At 34.6% G+C, this 19,096-nt stretch overlaps 1 protein-coding gene across 4 annotated transcripts in view; it reads right to left on the bottom strand.

Moving 5' to 3' along the window:
- LOC148943842 (TBC1 domain family member 15-like) overlaps window positions 1-18,872 on the bottom strand; it is an 84,453-nt gene extending 65,581 nt beyond the window's left edge. For 3 of the 4 annotated variants that reach the window (XM_089101388.1, XM_089101390.1, XM_089101391.1), the window contains exons 1-2: window positions 18,760-18,872; window positions 6,265-6,334 (exon numbers count right to left, since the gene is read on the bottom strand). In XM_089101388.1, the coding sequence (XP_088957514.1) occupies window positions 6,265-6,291 (27 nt within the window). In that variant the 5' untranslated portion in view covers window positions 6,292-6,334; window positions 18,760-18,872. The remainder of the gene's footprint in view (window positions 1-6,264; window positions 6,335-18,759) is intronic. The other variant, XM_089101389.1, reaches the window with a different exon arrangement.
- Between the last annotated feature and the right edge of the window lie 224 nt (window positions 18,873-19,096).

Below are 19,096 nucleotides of genomic sequence, written 5' to 3'. Positions count from 1 at the left end.
CTCAGACTTCGTTCTTTGCAAAAAGTAAAAGTTTAGCATTAAGAGTAAGGTTTGAGGAAGGGGCAGCCCCCCCTCCCCTCACACAGAATAATTTCTGTTTTTTGATGACACTACTTACTTTCAGTTGAAAAACTTTCTCTCATTTGTTATATTTAATTTCTTACCGTTTTCAAATCCTGTCAGAAAATCCACTTTCCTCCCAAGCTCCATATCAAATTGCCGCTGGAAACGTTTCTTCAGCTATAAATGCTCCAATTGGAAAATCACCCCCCCCCCAAAAAAAAAAAAATTCTTATATTTGCTAATAAATATAAAATGTGAACAATGGGAAAATTGCATATTTTATAGCCCTTAATTCCAGGGACTAGGGGGGTTCATGTCTTCCCAAAGGCTTGGTTATTGCACCTTTCAAGTATAATGAATCAAATGGCTATCCCAAAATTTTTAACAAATGTCTTTGAAAGAAAAGGGGCGTGGGAAGGGGGCTAGCTAGTTGGTCTCTAATCTTTTTGCTCGCTTCAAAATGGCACTAGAACCTTTGATTTCCAATCAAATGAGCCTTCTCTTGATTTTCTAAAAATCACTGGTTCAATACAATCACCCCCCAGGGAACCCAAAAAAACAAATAAATATACATCCATGATTTTTATTCTGAAAAAAAAGCAAAATTACACATTTATGTATATAGGAGTTTGAAATCTCTGCAGTAGCCTATGGTTTTATCTTGTGCTAGATCTGATGTTGTGATTTTCATTAAGATTTCTGGTCTGTTTCTTTTTTTTTTGGGGAAGGGGGGGGGGTGTTTCCTTGCTTTTGTGAAAATCAGGCAAATTTTCTCAGGCTCGGAGCTTGTGATGGGTAAAATTAAACTCAATGAATTTTATATATTTGAAATCAGAATAAAAAATATTTTTTTAATATATCTAGCAAACTCTTTTATTGCATCTATGGTTATTACATTACAGTTTGTTTTTAGTTTTGGTTACTATTGAGCCGATTAGCTAATTACTTATAGTTCGTTAAAATGAAGGGTTTGATAAATGGCAGACTCAGTCAGTATGCTACACTACCTCTAAATAAAGGAGAACTCTCTTCTAGCGAGGTTTTGCGACCATTCAAGGTCACAATGGGGATATAAGTAAGTAAGTAAGTGTGGCAAGACTAGACAGTTAAGGTTCAAACCGGCAGGGTTGACCTCCGTTTCGTGGTCCTTCAGCCAGGAGAGGTAATGGGGGAATTGGGGGGCCAGCCATCCTGTGCTTATGCACACCCTTCCTGCTTACCGTCTCCTGTTTTCTCCAGGGACCCATTAGAGCTGGGTCAACTCTGGCTGAGCTTACAGAGTCAAGCCACTGACCCCTGTCCCAAACTAAATAACCAACCACGCCAGGATTCGAACCCTTACCCACCGAACATGGCAATATAAGTATACATGAGACATATTGTACCAAAGACCTTTTTATGCTTATAAGTGCACAGAAGTCTTCTTATTCGAATGCCGCCTATGCTCCACCAAATGTACTAAAATACTGCATCAGCAACGATAGGAAAAAGTGCACAAATTGCAGACTTAGAAAATTTACAACTTTTATGCAACCAAAATTATCATTTAATTTTTTAGTGCCCCAAAGCAATTAATATCAATGAGGTATACCAGTATCCTCAAAATAAAACTGCGCAAAAATTTATAGAATTTGACAGAATTTTTCTGAGGAAAGGAAAAATTATCCCTTAAATGTTTAACGGTCTATAAAGATTTCTTGTGTTTTCAACCCCCTCCCCTTGCATGCTTTGGATCTATATTGATATGATTCTATGCTCATTAAGTTTAGTGATTTTATAAAGAGCACATCATTGTTACTTATAATATTGAAAATAATACACTTTCAGAGAAGGTTAAAACGAAAGGGGTGAATTAAAGTGTTGCATGACGGATAACCTGTGAAGCCATATTTGCCAGCTAGGAACAAGCATGATTCCAAATCTATAAATTTAGCTAGCATCCTAATGATCCAAGCATTCTAAAGTTGACACACCCTCAGAGTCTACCCCAAAAACCCTCTTGGTATTTATAATCTAAGTAAACTAGATGGACCTAGGATTGAAAATAAGACAAGAACAGCAAAAGGGCCATACTAAAAAATACTATCTTTAGGATCATCAAAGGTCTAGAATAGAAAATATGTCACTGATTTAGTACTTAAGCTCCCAGAGATTAACCAGAATTTGTAGAGACTGCTGCAGGAGTTGGCATTAGGGCAGCAATGTTAGTCAAACAGTTTTTTTTTGTAATGTTTATTATATGAGTGGCACAAAAGAAGAGCAATTTTGATTACAACATCAAAACTTTTTTATGATCAGAAAAAATCTGGAATAATTTCATAACAGAATAAACTATATTAGACTGCTATAGAAATTCATGAGTTTGTCTTTTTTAATATATAATGTGAAATTAAAAATAAGCCTATCATTGCGGAGGGGGGATGTTAGTGATTTCTTTCACTTTTTATTCTCAGTCACAGCATAACTTCTGTCCCTGGTTCTACGTAAATGTTTAAATCCAAATAGCGAAACCAACAAAAATTTACTGTACTATAATAAGTTCAAATTTGTTTGCAATATTCTAGAAAAAACATAAACAATAATAACAAGAAATAATAATAACATAAACAATATAACATAATAATAATAATAACAGAATAATAATAACAATAATAACATAAACAATAATCACAAGAAACTTGTTTCTTGTTACAATAGCATGTTTCTATACATGCAGAATTCTTTTAATGTCCTTCAAATTTCTCCAAGCTCTACTAATATCCCATGGTATACCCATATAGTATATGGCTCAAAAGCAAAGAGTAATGATGATTCTTCACGTGTGGGAAGAACAATGGACCAAATATTTCGTAAGAGCTCCTTAAAGGAAATCCTTAAAGGAGCTCTTTTCGTAATAAAATCCTTAAAGGAAAATTATGAAGAAGTTAATCATGTTTACGTTATTTTTCCACAAACACACATAAAAGACCTTTAACGAGGTCCAAGTTGCTAAATTACATAAAAATTTTGATTCACTAGAGTATTGAATAAAAAAAACTAGTTTTTTCGATTGAAAGTAAGCAGCAACATTAAAACTCAAAAAAAAAACAAATATTCCGCATATGGAGGGGTTTACCTCCTCTTCAGTACCTTGCTCTTCGCGCTACAATTTTATATCACTTAAAAAAACGTTTTATTCTAATTAAACCACCCTTGTGTTTCAGGAGTTGTTGTTAAGAAATTCGGACACAAAGTCAAACTTTAGAGTTTTCCTTTTTTTGGTTTCGGTTACTATCGAGCTGCATCGCTCCTTACTTACGTTTCGTTACCACGAACTGTTCAATGTACTATTAAGGGATGTGGTATATGCAGGGACGGATTTTGGAAAATCTCCAAAATGTATGGTTAACATTGAAGTAAAAAAATGGTTTATGGCTCAAATGGAAGCCCCGGAACTGCTGCATAAACTGTGATTTTTCCAGATTTTTCTTGTATATCTAGAAGAAAAAAGGGGGTTGTCCCTGCTTATACCATTTGTCCCACTAAGTACCAGGGGTGGTATATCTCGGGACACGAAGTGGTATACTCTGGGACATAGTACGGGGTGCTCGGGTAGGAGGCGACAACTTTTTCAAAATGCCTTCTCTTGGATAAGAGATTAGGGCCGTTTTTTCACTCGTCAATGTGCTAAGATCTTACATCTTTTGTAAGAAAAAGCTTAAAAGTGAAATCTTTGGATAAAGATCTCACATCTTTGGTCCTTTTTGTGCAAACGTCTTTCATCATTCTGCTCTGATCAGCAGTCTGAGAACAATGATGAGTAGATTATCAAAGTTCTCTCATCATTGTTCTATATGGCAAAACAGTGGCGGTCTTCAATCTTTTTGCTAACATCAGTGAGCTGTAAGATCTTAGAACAAAGATGAGTTAAAAAACGATAATCTTTACAGAAAGATGTAAGATCTTAGATGTAAGATCTTAGTGCTAAAAAACGGGCCTATTGAGTAACTCGGTCTGACCGCTTCCACTTTCTTAGACCAGCCATGCACATGACATTCACTCTGACACCATTCTCGTTTTTCTCTCGTACAAACCCAGGAAAATACTCTCCTTTGTAAACAACTTCAACAAAATCTCCTGTAGAGACACTGTCAAAGATCTCTTCCTCTTTCTCACTTTCTTTAAAGAATGCTAGACGGCAAATAGGTACCGTGCCCACCTTATACCCCATCCCTGCATATACCACTTACCCCTACTTATTATGTAGGAAAGATTTTAGAGAAAATAGATGCTTCAAATACGTTAGATTCATTGATAGATTCCATAAAAACTGTTCATACAAAAAGTTAGATATATAATAATGATTAAAATAATGCTGGTTAAAAACAACCAAAACACAAAAACTATTTCATTATGAACTATTTCATTATGAACTCCAATGCACGAAATAAAAATGAAATTCACAAAGAATATTTTAAAGTTCTTATTTTTTTTTCTATAGAATTCTTTAATTAGCAGCATTAAATCCAAAACTATTTTTCATTATAAAGATGTTATTGAACCTTCAATAGAAGGATTAAGGTGTTATGGACAAGAATTGAACCTAGCAGATCAGAAAAATGAAGTATTAAAATTTAAGACTTTTATAAGTAAATAAAATATTATTTCATCCATATGGAGTTGTTTATTCAGGAAAACAATATCATTGCAACTTTCCATCATTTAAACATAATCCTGGGAATTTATTTAACCCTTTCAACAAGCAATGCAAGTGGAGGAAATTCATTCTCATTAATGGCCAGAGCAAAAAAAAAATTAAGATCCTCATTATATAAACAGAATTTAAGTAGTGTATTATTGCACTAAATAGATGAAGAGTTATTATATTATTAGTTAATCAATTAATATTGTTAATTAGTGTAATATTATTAATGAGCTATTAATTAGGACAAACTACTTGACCAGATTGCAGAACTACAAGTGAGAAAAAAGCAATATAAGTAATCAATTTGGGTATATTTGTCTAAGTATTCATTAAAGTTTAGGTGTGTTTGTTTTGCTAAATTAATTTTATTTAATTTTTGTAAATGTAAATCATTTTTTTCTTTCTTTTTTAATCTGATATTTAAATGGAACTAAATACTACATGCTTTAAAACCAAACTACCAACTGCAAAGTATATGTCATGACCGGAAAATAGGCCCAGACTTACAACGCTGCCTAGGGCCCAATTTAGCCATAGTCCACCACTGCTTAATGGGATACTGATATTCAGTTTTAGTCACTTAAAAGACAGAAAATGCTGTTGAATTATTGCAGTAGTAAAAACAGATGAACATAATTTTAAACATACAGTATTTTATACAAGAGAAATCAGCAATTCAAACTTCAAGATTAAATGTAATAGGATTTTCATGTGAGCTTACAGCTCTTTCTGCTTTCATTTCATTTTTTGGGAGAAGTGAATGTAATCTATAAATGTTGCCCTATTCTCACCGTATGTTGATTTCAGATGGATTTGACACTGAAATTTGTTTTGGCAAACAATAAGAAGATTTTATATAGATGGAGTACAGGGTACGTGAAAGATAACTTACATATTACATAACTTACATAACTTACAATTAGACCTGAATTTTCTAGATGAATGGCCTAACCGGTGCCTGAATATATTTGTTCATGAAAATAAACAGTTTTGCTAGATAATTGTGGACAACTGCTGGAGATATTTTCTTGTCTTGACAACTATAGAAGTTTTCCTGTAGAAGTTTTTACTGCATACATTAGTTTAGATCTCCAACAAATTCCCAGCTGAAGGCCCTAGCCAGCCAAAGCTAGATAAGTACCGGTACCCCAAAACATTAATACAGGCTATATCTTAAAGATACACTGGCTTCTGTGCCTGGAGACAAAGTATTTTGTTTCAATTGACACTACTTCAGAGAGATTTTGTCCTGTAAAAACTGTAAGCAGAATTCCTAGAGTGCCTAATAGAAAAGTGAAATGTTAAGACAATAGTACTGACTCTATTGTTGTGCTGAAATTGTGAATTTTATCAAAAGATTCAACAACAAATTTTCAGAAACAAAATTATTAAGACCCCCCCCCCCCCCGCCCAAAATAATTTTGTGGGTATATTCTGTGAATTGGCCTGATATTTAAATGATTAAAGGCTAATGACAAAATAAAAATATCAGCTTAAGTTTTGTATTGATATCTTACCTTTGAGCTGTTGCTAGGTTCACCCATGTAAATGCAATATTTGGATATGGCTTGTTTGAGTTGAAAAGATCTAAAATTATCAATACTCAATTAGAAAAGAGCAAATCAAAAACCGACTACATGAAAATGTCAGAACACATCCACTATATAAATTTTGATAATGGCTCAAGACTAGACTTTTTGGCTCAACAATCTTAAATACTTGGCAAGAAAACGCTACTCCTTCTTAAAAAAGCGAACAGTAGAAAAAAAAAGCTTTATTTGTGAAATTCTCAAAAATTTTAAGTAATTGGCAAAATAAATACATGTTTTTTCTTCAAAAAGCAAGGGCTGACTGTTCAGTTATTAGGCAAAATGTGTTAAGCTCTACAATTAGAAAATAATATTAGTTTAATTTTTTTATTTAATATTAATTTAATTTTTCTTTTAATTTTAATTTAATCTTTGATTAATTTAATATTAAAAATTTAATAATGCCATTTAAAAATGTGACAACTATTCTTCAAAAAACGACGAAAACATTTCAATGGCATCAAATTAAATAAGATTGAATGTTTGTTGGAATTTTCAGGTATTCTGAGCTCAATTTCACAACATTTCATGATCATTGTAGAAAGATATGGTTAGATCAAGAATCTGTGGAAAGGTCTATTCTAAGCAATCTTTATGCATCTTTATTCAAATTTCTGATAATATCAGCAATTTGCTGAGATTTTATCAGAAATTTAATTTGTTTTGGTGTTCTACACCCACATTTTGAGTCAAGTAATACAGGCAAGAAATGAGTGAAATTGAATGTTGAGTATGTATTTACTATGTTTTTCATCAAAGCAGAAATTTAATCCATCATTTAATCCAGAAATTTCATCAAAGCAGAAATTTAAGTTTTAATTACACTTACATTAAGATATTGATACTTATTTAAACAAACATGTTGGTAATTGTGTTGATATATTGTAGCAAGAAGTCTGAATTTGAAAACTGTGATGGCTGCACGAATAGGCGGTATTCAGGCTTTTTATACCAACCAGATATTTAGCTGTGCTCAGGTTTCATCACTAAAACAATAGCAATATAAATAATTAATGCAATTTATTAATAATGTTAATTTTTGTATTTGTGACAAGTTTCATTTATCTTGTGTTTTTGGTATTAGCACTAGACACCATCTTCTGAAATCCATGGGAGGAACACACACCTAATTGGACACTGGATTTGGTGTGATATTAGACAGTTTCCCAATTTGCACTTCTGTCCAAAATCACTCCAGACATATAACTTAATGTAGTATTATTACAAAGATTTTAATTTAGTGCCTTCTAAAATAGAATACAAGAGAAGAAAAGAATAACAAAAACAGGACAAGAAAACAGCAAACAATTAAAAATCAGTAACTTACTCCAGAGGCTCTCAAAGTGTAGATCGCAAATCCCCCCGGGGGGGGGGGGCAAGAAAACTTATAGAAATCCACATTGTACTGGTAGGACAGAAGATTTGTAAAATTTGCAGAATAATAATTTTACCCACTCCTTTGGGAGAAACAACCATTTCAACCACTGAAGGAAAATAGGTTGTTGAGTTTGGCAGAAACAAACACCACACTGATCTTTAATGTAGAGAATTTTGAAAACTACATTTGGACAAGACAACTTGTTAACAAGATTCAGGGTAAGCATAAAAGAACAGTACCCTTCCAAAATCTTGAAATACCAATTTCTTGCCCCCCCCCCTGAACCCTCTATTCATACCGTAAAGCCACAGTTTTCTAAAACTTTTTTTTTCAAGATATTTCAAAATTATAAGGTTTTCAGGACAGTATTACAATATCATCAATGTTACTATGTTAAACTGTAAAAAGAACTAAGCAAAACTGATCAGTTAATTTAAAAATACTTTTGATTTTTAAACATTCAACCATTAGCTATCAATTGATTTCCAAATGCAACTACATCATCAAACACAAGCCACAGATTTTTATATGACAAATATGTGGGTGAATTTGGAAAAGATTTGTTTGAAAAAGACATATGAATACATGTCACATTTGCAACTCCATATTTATGTGAAGCAGCATTTTCTGCCCAAGCATCAATGAAGTCTAAGTACCATGTGTTGTATGCTTACCTTTGTTATGATATGCTTGTGCCGCCTGTAATGCTCTCATTGTATTGCTTGCTATGTGCTTACGCTTGTTGTTTTGTGTTGGAGGTTGGTTGGCTTCAATAAACTGATTTAAACAAATGTCTCTCATTGAACACAACATGGTGTCAGAAAAATAGTCAAGATGGACAACTCTACGCCTTCACCACATTTTGACTGGGAAGCAGCCAGTCATGAATCATGGAAAAAATTTGAACAACATGTGCAGCTAATGTTCACAGGCCCTTTAAGTGGAAAAACTGAAAAGCAACAGTGTGCATATCTACTTCTGTGGCTCGGTGAAAAAGGTCAAGACGTATACAGTACTTGGATATTCCAGGCAGAAGAGACAAATAAAATTGCTTGCTACCTAGAAAAGTTCAAGGAACATATTTCACCATCTGTCAACCCAGTCTTTGCTCGGTACAAGTTTCACAAACGAGACCAAAGTGTGCATGAATCAGTGGAACAGTATATAACAGCCATACGCGTGTTGGTTAAGGACTGTGATTACCCAGTAACAACGATTAATGATATGGTGAGAGACAGAATTGTGTGTGGAATCTTATCACCAAAAATTCGGGAGAAACTTTTGTCAGAAGGTGGTACATTAGTACTTTCAAAAGCCATAGAAATTGCTAGAGCCCATGAGACAACCCAGGCACAGCTCTCAACAATGGCAGATGTTTCAAAAAATGTGAATATCAAACAGGAGATTGATAGTCTACATAAAAGGAAGCAACACCAGTCAGAATATGCTTCGCAGCCTAAGCAGTACTACTTCTGTGGAGGGCAATATGATCCAAATCACAGGTGCCCAGCAAAAGGAAAAATTTGTTCAAGTTGTGGACGCTCAAATCACTTTGCCAGAGTCTGCAGAAGCAAACCAGTGCATGCTGTTGAAAGTGGAAATGCATCTCAGATCGACCAAGTATTCATCAATACACTCTTTGTGGCATACGTTGAAAATATAAAAGGAAGCCTACTGACTGCAGAAATCATCGTGAACAAACAGGAATCGAACATTAAGTTCAAAATGGATACGGGAGCAGAAACCATTGTCATTCCAGTTGATCTGTTTCAGAAAATTGTCCCTAGACCTGAATTGAAAGAGACCAAGCATATTCTCGTTGCATACGGAGGTACAAGAATCCCAGTAATCGGGATATGTATGCTGTCATGCACATACAACAAGGCTACCACAGGTAGATATGAATTCTTTGTTGTAAAAACCAAAGCCATGCAAATACTTGGCTATGAAGCATGCATCAACATGCGTCTTGTGAAAGTGGCAGGAATTGTTGAGCAAAATCATGAAATGCTGTTCATCCAGAAGGTAAAAACAGACTTTGCTGACGTATTCACTGGCATAGGCAAATTGCAAGGTGAGTGGGTCATACATCTGAAGCCAGATGCTGTGCCAACTTTACATCCAGTAAGACGTATACCATTTGCCCTTCATGACAAGCTAAAAAGAGAGTTAGAACAGCTGGAAAAACAGGGTATTATACAGAAAGTTACAACTCGTACTGAGTGGGTAAACTCAATTGTCACCGTTGAAAAACAAGATGGGTCTCTGCGTTTGTGTTTAGATCCAAGGGATCTAAATAATGCTATACAACGACCCTTTTACCCCATGCGAACTTTTGAAGACATAGCTGCGCGGCTTCATGGTCACAACAGGCTTACTAAGCTAGATGCAAAGTCTGGGTATTGGATGCTCAAACTGTCAGAACCATTGTCATTGATGACAACTTTCAATACACCGTTTGGAAGATATTAATACATGAGAATGCCTTTTGGGATTGTGTGTGCTCAGGACATATTCCAACAGAAAATGGAGGAAACGTTCAACAATCTAGAAGGTCTGAGTGTGATTGTGGATGACATAATAGTATCTGGTAAAGATGACGAGCATGATAAAAACCTTTTATGCGTGCTAGAGAGGGCCAGAAAGGAAGGAGTGAAATTCAACCCAGAGAAATGTATATTTGATGCTCACAGTATCCCTTATTTTGGCCACGTCATCACAGCTGAAGGCATAAAGCCGGATCCAAGGAAGGTTCAGGCTATAAAGGAAATGCCATGTCCTACAAGCAAGGAGGAGCTCATGACGTTTTTAGGAATGGTCAATTTCCTATCTCGTTACATTCCAAATCTTTCGACTTTGAACCACTCATTAAGAGAGTTAGGAAAGCATGATACATTCCAGTGGACAGATGCTCACAAATCAGAGATTGAGAAGATCAAGGTTTCTATTTGTCAGAACCTAGCTGCATTCGATGCTCAAAGTAAGGAAGTAGAGTTGAAAACAGATGCATCAAAACATGGCCTCGGGGCAGAGCTTTTAACTCATGGACAGATTGTGGCATTTGCCTCAAAAGCATTGAATGAGACAGAATAGCGCTACTCACAGATCGAGAAGGAGCTGTACGAAGTCATGTTAGGCGGTCGGAAATTTCACCAATACATTTATGGCCGAAAAGTCAAGCTGTACACAGATCACAAGCCATTGGAAACCATTCTGTCAAAGCCTTTGTCTCAGGCACCACCAAGGCTGCAAAGGATCACGCTTCAGATACAGCCGTACGATTTGAAGGTTCACTACATTAGAGGCAAAGATATCCCAGTAGCTGATGCCCTGTCAAGACTGCATACATCTGAAGAAATCAACGATTTTCAAAATGAGATTGATTTTCATGTAAACTCGTTTGTTAAGCACATACCTGTTAGTGATACAAAAATGGAGCAAACCCGAAAAGAAAATCAGCGAGATCCAGTCATGCAAACCCTCATCAAATTGATCCAGGAAGGGTGACCTGTTTTCAGAAAGTCTTGTCCAAGACCTGTTATCTCATACTGGAATTTCAGAGAAGAGCTAGCAGTTGTTGATGGCATCATCTTGAAGTCTGACCGAATTGTCATTCCTTTAGCCATCCAGCCAAACATTCTCCAGCAACTGCATGCATCCCACATGGGCAGGGAAAAAACCAAACAGAGAGCACAAACGTTTTCTGGCCTGGAAGGAACCATGGAGTAGAAGAGTTTGTAAAGAGCTGCAAATCGTGTGGGAAATATACACCAAACAACCCCAGAGAGTCTTTGCTTTCTACTCCACTACCCCAAGGCCCATGGGAAGCTATTGGTGTAGACCTTTGTCAATTGGAGGGCAGAAACTACCTCAATACCAGTGACTACTATAGCCGGTTCATCGAGATTGACAAGTTGAACTGCACAACTTCGTCGGAAATCATCACCAAACTCAAGTCACATTTTGCTAGATATGGCATACCGTTGAAGATTCGGTCAAAAAATGGGCCGCAGTTCTCATCCAGTGAGTTCCTTAGTTTTCTGCAACTGTACGACATCCAGCTCTGTACATCAAGCCCGAACTTCCCAAAATCGAATGGACATAAAGAAAAGGCAGTAGACATTGCGAAAAGAATCATGCAGAAAGCAGTCGACTCCGATTCGGATCCTCATCTTGGTCTTCTTGAGTCCAGGAGTACTTCAATCAGTGGATCTGCATCACCAGCTCAACTGCTCATGAGCAGGACTCCAAGGTTGATCCTAACAACTATCCAGTCGCGTCCCAAGGTAATACCTAGAAAAGAGATCATTAGGGTTCATGAAAGAAACCAGTGTAGGCAGAAAACCTACTATGACCGGCATGCGAAAGACTTAGCTATGCTGAGTCCAAACAAAACAGTTTGGATGAAACTGTCAAAAGAAGATAAGCATTGGAAGAAAGGGATAGTTCTGTCAATGCCAGATCCAAGATCTTACCTAGTACAAACGGACAATGGAAATACTTACAGACGAAATCGCGTGCATTTGAAGCCTAGATTCACTGCGCCGGGGGAAACCGAAATTAACATTCCACACGAACTTGTAGACTCAGATGAGAGCCAGTCCATTGCGCCGGGTCCATTACTTGAGGGTACTGAGTCCCCTGAAAAACTAGACGCTACCAGTCCGACTATTGCTACTCCACCAAGGTTTAGAGTTGATGAAGATGCTGATGTTGCAGCCACACCATTTGCAACTCCAAATCCAGTTCCAGTGAGCAATAATAGGAATTCTAATACAAACGGGGCTCTATTTGGGCCAAGCATGTCAAGATATGGAAGGCACATAAAACCAAGACAGATTTTTGATCTGTGAATAAGTAAATGTAACTAGGGTTATTTACGATAGTGATTATGATGCTTCAGAAGAGTTTTGTTTTTTTTTGTTTTGTTATTTGTTTTTTTTATATTTTGTATGTGAAGGAAGATGTTGTATGCTTATCTTTGTTATGATATGCTTGTGCCGCCTGTAATGCTCTCATTGTATTGCTTGCTATGTGCTTACGCTTGTTGTTTTGTGTTGCAGGTTGGTTGGCTTCAATAAACTGATTTAAACAAATGTCTCTCATTGAACACAACACCATGGATGACTAAATGTCAGCAAAGAATTGAGAGTGGCTTCATAAAAGAAGCCACTTTGGCTTTTTCCTCATTTCACCAAGCTTTGTGATGAAAAAACACAGTAAGTCCACCCATCACATTATTAGAAGCCAAATGATTACAATAAATACTTTTCATTTTATAATAAATGTGTAATGTGAATATCAATATTAGCCAGCAATTATTTGTTATTTGTTTTTAACTTTTTGGTACTCTAAATATGACTATTAAAATTATTTTATGAGGAAGGACACATCTGAAGTTAACCAAAGTGGGGGGGGGGCTGAGAAGTTTTAGAACCTCTGACTTGCTCCATTACTATTGCTGTAAAATTACCATAAAATAAAAACTTGGTAAGTAAAATTGGTAAAATAAGTTAAATAAGGTACTCCCTTGGAAACACAGGGAAAAATTGATGTTTTAGAGTTGCCCTGCATTACAAAAACCAGTTGAGCATTTCTTTTTAAGCATCAGTTACAACTTTTAATGAAATTTTTTAATAATTCTGATTTTCCTGGGAATAAGAAAGGTAATGCCCCTTTATCTAGAAGGTTTCATCGATTTAATTAACTGTCTAGTTTATCCCTTTAGTAATCTTGTGCCTATGGTAATACCTCAGCAATTGGACAGAGCCTGATTTCAGGCATCCATTTTTAAGAAAAAATTAATAAAAAAAAAATTAAAAAAAAATAAAATTTGCCATTATTTGGGAGTAAAATGATATTAGTCATTTTTTCTACATACCTAAGAAATATTACCCTAACAGCCTTCCATATTTAAATAGATGCATTCAGCCACATGCCTCATATCATATATAAGTTATTTTTATAACCTATAATACATATAATACCCAGTTTTACCATGATTAAATTTACCAATTACAAAACTATCCATTACAGAAAACAAATTTTAAATTCATGTGTACCATTAAAGGCCACCATCACTGGCTTGTCTTGATTCCATTTTAAAGTAGAGATTAAAACTTACCTACAAAGACTAAAATTTGACTGGAAACTATTCAATCCCCCAAATTATCTAGGACAAATACCTCCCCCCCCCCCCTGAAGAGCAAATATATAGCCCAAATTGTTTATACTCAACAAATCTTCCAAAGTCTTTCCTTTCTGCTGCTTGTTTACCATTAAATTAATAAGAAAAAAAGCTCTACTCCTCCAGTGTTGCCAGTTCTGACAACTACTTTAAAACATTCTAAAACACTTACTAATATCATTTATAGATACAGACAATTACCTAGACACAACTATCTACAGAACAGTTTCTAGGACTTTTAAGGGGCAGGGTGCATAATATTAGCCAAAAATTGGGATTATTGAGAAGAAAATAAGTCTTATTTCATAATATGCAGAAAAATTTTAGATCTTGCATTTTGAAGGCACTTCCACTATACTTTACCCCAAATAAAAGTTCAAACAGGGATAAATCCACTTATTTAAACAATGAAAACAGGCACAAAAGTCCAGATATTTTGATCACAAATACAACAATCATCATCAGAAGAAATGCTAAAGTATAAAATTTGAAACTAACATATTTATAAAAAGCAAAATAATTAACTTTTGGGTCACTAGATTTTTTCAGAGACAGTTCAATGACAAAGTTAATTCTTTGAATGTGTAATCAAAATATCTAGACTTTTGTGCCTGTTTTCACTGTCTAAATAAATGGATTTATTCCCATTTGAACATTAATTTGTCATAGAAAGGCAGTGTGGTCTGAAAAATCATACCTAATTTAAGGTGTTACATCAAAAATTTACCCCCAACAGATCCAATTAGTAATTAAGAGACTTTTTAATTAATTACTATCTCCATGTTTATTATTTTATAAGGTTATGGTGGCTGGGCTTTCAGAGAGGAAGGAGGGTAAAGTTCCTTTCTGATGCAAATAAATGTTAAATTTAGGTTTACAATGCAATTTGGACAATAGAGGTAAGTTTGAACTTTACTCCCCCCCCCCCTTATGTGCAAATATATACCCTGAATTGGTTTATAGGGATGGGGATATAGTTCATTTCCAATGCAAATTAAATGTGAATTCAGGATGCAATTCTGACTATAGAAGTAGGTTTATTTCTTAGCTACCTGAATAGTCCATTAATATAAACCTTACTTTTTTTACATATTTTTAAACATTTGGTTATTATGAGTTGTTTTGAGCTCTTTTAGCCTTTTAAGGCCTCAGAATGTAATTTCCCCTGGAAGCAATTATTTAATTATGCTATTAAATAAGATAAAATAAATTCATTAGGTGTTGATAAATTTCTAGTGGGTCATATAATTTAGCTAAGATGAAAGCTAAAACGTCATTTGATAATTTTTATGCTTTTTCATAATTTAATAATTGCTTCTGGGGCTAATTGTATTCTTGAGCCCTTAAAGCCCAAAGATATCTCATTTTTGAAACCAACAAACAAGTTATCAACACTAGTTAAGTTATTGAAAAGTGATTAAAAACATAGATACTTGTCAATTAGCTGGAACCCACACAAGAAATGAAGTTTGGTTAATGCTAATGAAAAAAAAACAAAATAGGATGAAAATATAATAGTTTAGAAAGAAATTTGGGCTATATATTTGCACACTAGGAGGCTGGGAGGCAAAACATAGCATATGTTAAATACAGAGCCTAACCTTTTTTCCCTCTTAACCCCAAAAACAAAAGTTTAAATATAGTAAACACAATGACAACCCATGGTTTGCAATCTAATTTCCTATTGAAAGAAACATGTTTGCCTAGCTTCTTTTATCATCTATCTTGCATGGGTTCCAGCTAATTGACAAGAACCAAAACATATCACTAGTTTATAAATAAGTTGTTCAAGAGTAATATATTCCAAAAATACTTATTCATAACAATTCAAACCTTATTTATTAGGCAATTCAAATATAAACTGTTTTCCTGCCATTTCAAGTTTTTCAAATGCTGTCAACCAAAATAGGCAGAATTGTGCAATTAAAAACTTTGCCATCAACAATTCAGGGTATATTCCAATCTGGGTATATATTTGCACATTAGGAGGGTGGGGGGGGAAAGTTCATGGTCAATTTGAAGTGGGCCATATAATTGGTACTGTTCTATTACCTAGGTAACACACAAGAAGTGAAGTTTGGTTAATGCTAATGAAATAAAACAAAATGTGATGAAAATATAATAGCTTAGAAACAAATTTGGGCTATATATTTTCAAATTAGGGGGTGGGGTTAAAGCATAGCATATAGTAAATACATGACCTAACCTAGGTACCTTTTTTTGCACCTAAACCCCAAAAAAACTAAACTATAAATATTGATCCCAGAGTGAGAACCCCTGTTTAACTGTCAACTCAAAGGAGTTCTCTCTTTGAAAATGCTGCTTGAATAGTTTTTTGCATAACAGTCATGACCCAATTCTTGCATGTTACCTAGCTAATAGAACAGATACCATATAATTTAAGTAGGATGAATTTGATGGTTGGTAAAATTCTACTTTAGCTACTTTGGCTATCTTGGAAAGGGGTTAGGTTAGGAAAATAAAACTTTCAGTGATGGGTCTACAGGCTAGAATATGTCTGGAAAAGTTATTTTGAAATACCTATCTCTACTCCTTCTCTCTCTCTAGTGGGTGCTGAAATTTGCCTAAATGACAGGTCTATGCCTATTGAGATTTTGACAAAACAACATTTTAACTTAATTTTCAGTTATCAGTTGCTTCCTCTCTGGTTTTATTTCTGAAAATGCAATTCCTGTTATTTTGATAGAATTTTAAGCCATATCAATGTTTTTTTTTCAAAATTTAGGAAATGTATTTGCATATCTTTAAAACCTTATAAATTAGGATTGAGCAAAGTTGTGGAGCTGAAAACAATTTTGTTGTACTTCATTTAAGCAGAAGATCTATTTTGCAAGGTTTCAGTTTTACAACACAAAGATTTTTAAAGATCATGGCCCTCTACAGGGAGGAGTGGAGGTAGGTACTTCAAAATACTTTCCTGGGACATAATTTGGTAAATATATACAAAATCATATTATTGAGTTAGGAATAAATTTAATACACCATTCAATGCCTTTTTTTATGCTCATTACGAATATAGTAAGGATTTCTACTGGAAATTAATTTCAGCCCCCCCCCCCTTATATCTGCCCATTCAGGGTTAGGGTAGGTTTAGCCTATATAGGGGGGGGGCTGAAATTCATTTCTGATAGAAATGCTTATTATATTTGTAATCAGCATAAAAAAGGCATCTAATGATGTATTCACTTTATTCCTAACTCAATAATATGATTTGGTAGATACTGACCCATAATTTAGCCTGTAGACCAACCCCTGAAAGTTTCATTTTTCTAACCTAACCTCTTTCCATGATAGCCAAAAGTAGCTAAAGTAGAATTTTACCTGAAGGTTTTTTTATGCTCTTCCATAATTCAAATAAAATACCTTTGGGAATCCTTTAAGGGCTGAAGATGTAATTAGCCCCAGAAACACTTATTGAATTATGAAAGAGCATAAAAAAGGGTCAATATATACAAAATCATATTATTGAGTTAGGACTAAAGTGAATACACCATTTGATGCCTTTTTTTTATGCTGATTACAAATATAGCCTAATAAGCATTTCTATCAGAAATGAATTTCAGCCCTCCCCCCTATGTATGCCAATTCAGGGTTAGGATAGGTTAGGTTGGGATAGGTTAGGTATAGCCTATATAGGAGGGGGGTTGAAGTTCATTTCTGATAGAAATGCTTATTATATTTGCAATCAGTATAAAAAAAAGGGGTAAAATTCTACTTTAACTACTTTTGACTATCTTGGAAAGGGGTTAGGTTAAGAAAATGAAACTTTCAGGGATGGGTCTACAGGCTAAAGTATGTCATGGGAAGATATTTTGAAGTACCCACCTCCACTCCTTCTCCCTCTAGACGGTCCTGACCTTTGATGACCTTTAAAAATATGTGAGTTATAGAAGTGAAACCTAGCAAAATAGATCTTCTGCTTAAATGAAGTACAACAAAATTGTTTTCAGCTTCACAACTTTGCTCAATCCCAATTTATAAGGCTTTAAAGATATGCAAATAAATTTCCTAAATTTTGGAAATAAACTATTTATATCTCTTAAAATTCTGATCAAATATTTGAAATTGCATTTTCAGAGCTAAAGCCAGAGAAAAAGAAACTGATAACTAAAAATTAAGGTAAAATGTTGTTTTGTCAAAATTTCAATGGGTATAGACCTGTCATGTAGGCAAATTTCATGACCCTCTAGAGGGAGAAGGAGTGGAGGTAGGTACTTCAAAATACCTTCCCGGGACATACTTTAGCCTGTAGACCCATACCTGAAAGTTTCATTTTCCTAACCTAACCCCTTTCCAAGATAGTCAAAAGTAGCTAAAGTAGAATTTTACCAAAAAAGGCATCAAATGGTGTATTCACTTTTGTCCTAACTCAATAATATGATTTGGTATATATTGACCTAAAAAAGGCAGCAAATGATGTTTTCACTTTCATCTTAGCTAAATTATATGATCCACAAGAAATTTACCAATATGCCTATATTCACTTTCATCCAAACTAAATTATGTTGCAAACTACAAATTTACTAGAGGCAACCATGATAATTGGAAACAAAAAATTAAACAAGAAATCTATTGGTGTTAGCCAACTTATCTTTTATTAGGCCTACAATGATTTTTTTTCAGGAGAGCCCTTACCTACAGTTACCTCATAATTTTGTAGTTTGTCTTTCAGGAGAGCAGGAGTACTAAGCTGATACCATAAATTAGACCCTGAATTTATTCCTCATACAGGATATACTAGGTTAGGCCTAGGCCCTATTACTTAAGATATTACTAGTGTACAGGATAGCAAAAAGCCTTTCATCTAGAATATTACTTTTAAGAAAAAGCAACTTACAGAATTCACTTATATGTGTTAAAACTGCAATATTTTTGTTCCAGAGGAGATACCTACGCAATAAATTTCTAAAATATAGGTAATGAATCAGCTTTCAACATTTTCGGTTACTTCTTCAAGAAAAGTTGTAATGAAAAAATAAAACATTACCATTCTTCGACATAAGACTTGTGTCATCTTAAAATAAAATGTCATCTTAAAATAATTCACCAATAAGAAAAAACTGTATTCTCTTAGATCTTATATAAACGACATTATAGGTCAAATTGGCCATTGATATAGCGCACAAGTTAGATGAAGGTGGTGGTGCACTCAGTTGGTCTTTTTACTTCGAATA

Source organism: Artemia sp. Qi Xiang Cuo, chromosome 15 (genome assembly GCF_049724085.1).
Source record: "Artemia sp. Qi Xiang Cuo chromosome 15, ASM4972408v1, whole genome shotgun sequence".
Lineage (NCBI taxonomy): Eukaryota > Metazoa > Arthropoda > Branchiopoda > Anostraca > Artemiidae > Artemia > Artemia sp. Qi Xiang Cuo.
Note: the sequence above shows the minus strand (reverse complement) of the source record. Positions and strands in the feature narration are given on the sequence as shown.